This window comes from Penaeus monodon, chromosome 21 (genome assembly GCF_015228065.2).
Source record: "Penaeus monodon isolate SGIC_2016 chromosome 21, NSTDA_Pmon_1, whole genome shotgun sequence".
NCBI lineage: Eukaryota > Metazoa > Arthropoda > Malacostraca > Decapoda > Penaeidae > Penaeus > Penaeus monodon.
In genome coordinates, this window is record NC_051406.1 from 12,648,537 (window position 1) to 12,648,884 (window position 348).

General features: G+C 37.9%; 1 protein-coding gene across 1 annotated transcript in view; it reads left to right on the plus strand.

Moving 5' to 3' along the window:
* Positions 1-348, plus strand: part of LOC119586239 (serine/arginine repetitive matrix protein 2-like) — a gene marked incomplete in the record, with an annotated part of 17,646 nt that overhangs the window by 3,935 nt on the left and 13,363 nt on the right. The window contains 1 exon segment of the mRNA XM_037934941.1: positions 84-348. Within this exon segment, the coding sequence (XP_037790869.1) occupies positions 84-348 (265 nt within the window).

Sequence of the window (348 nt, forward strand, 5' to 3'; positions counted from 1 at the left end):
AACATAATGCTTATATTTGTTAAAAAAGTCTTTAGAATGTTTTCAGGAATTAATGTAAAAGCTGACAATTCTCATCTTTACAGATACTCACCAAGTAGAGTAACAGTTGATGATGAAGAGAAAGATAGTTCACCAGCAACCACCACATCAACCAGCACAACTGTGACATCATCACCAGCCTCTGATTCCTCAGGAACATCAAAGATAGGGGTGAAGACAAATTTACCCAAATTATTAGGGAAGGATGCAGCCAAAAAGAGACTTCTTGCATTCTCAGGAAAGGGACTTAAAGTCTCCTCATTTTCACTATCAAAAACAGTAAAGCCAGCTGTTAAGTCTGCTCTAGGG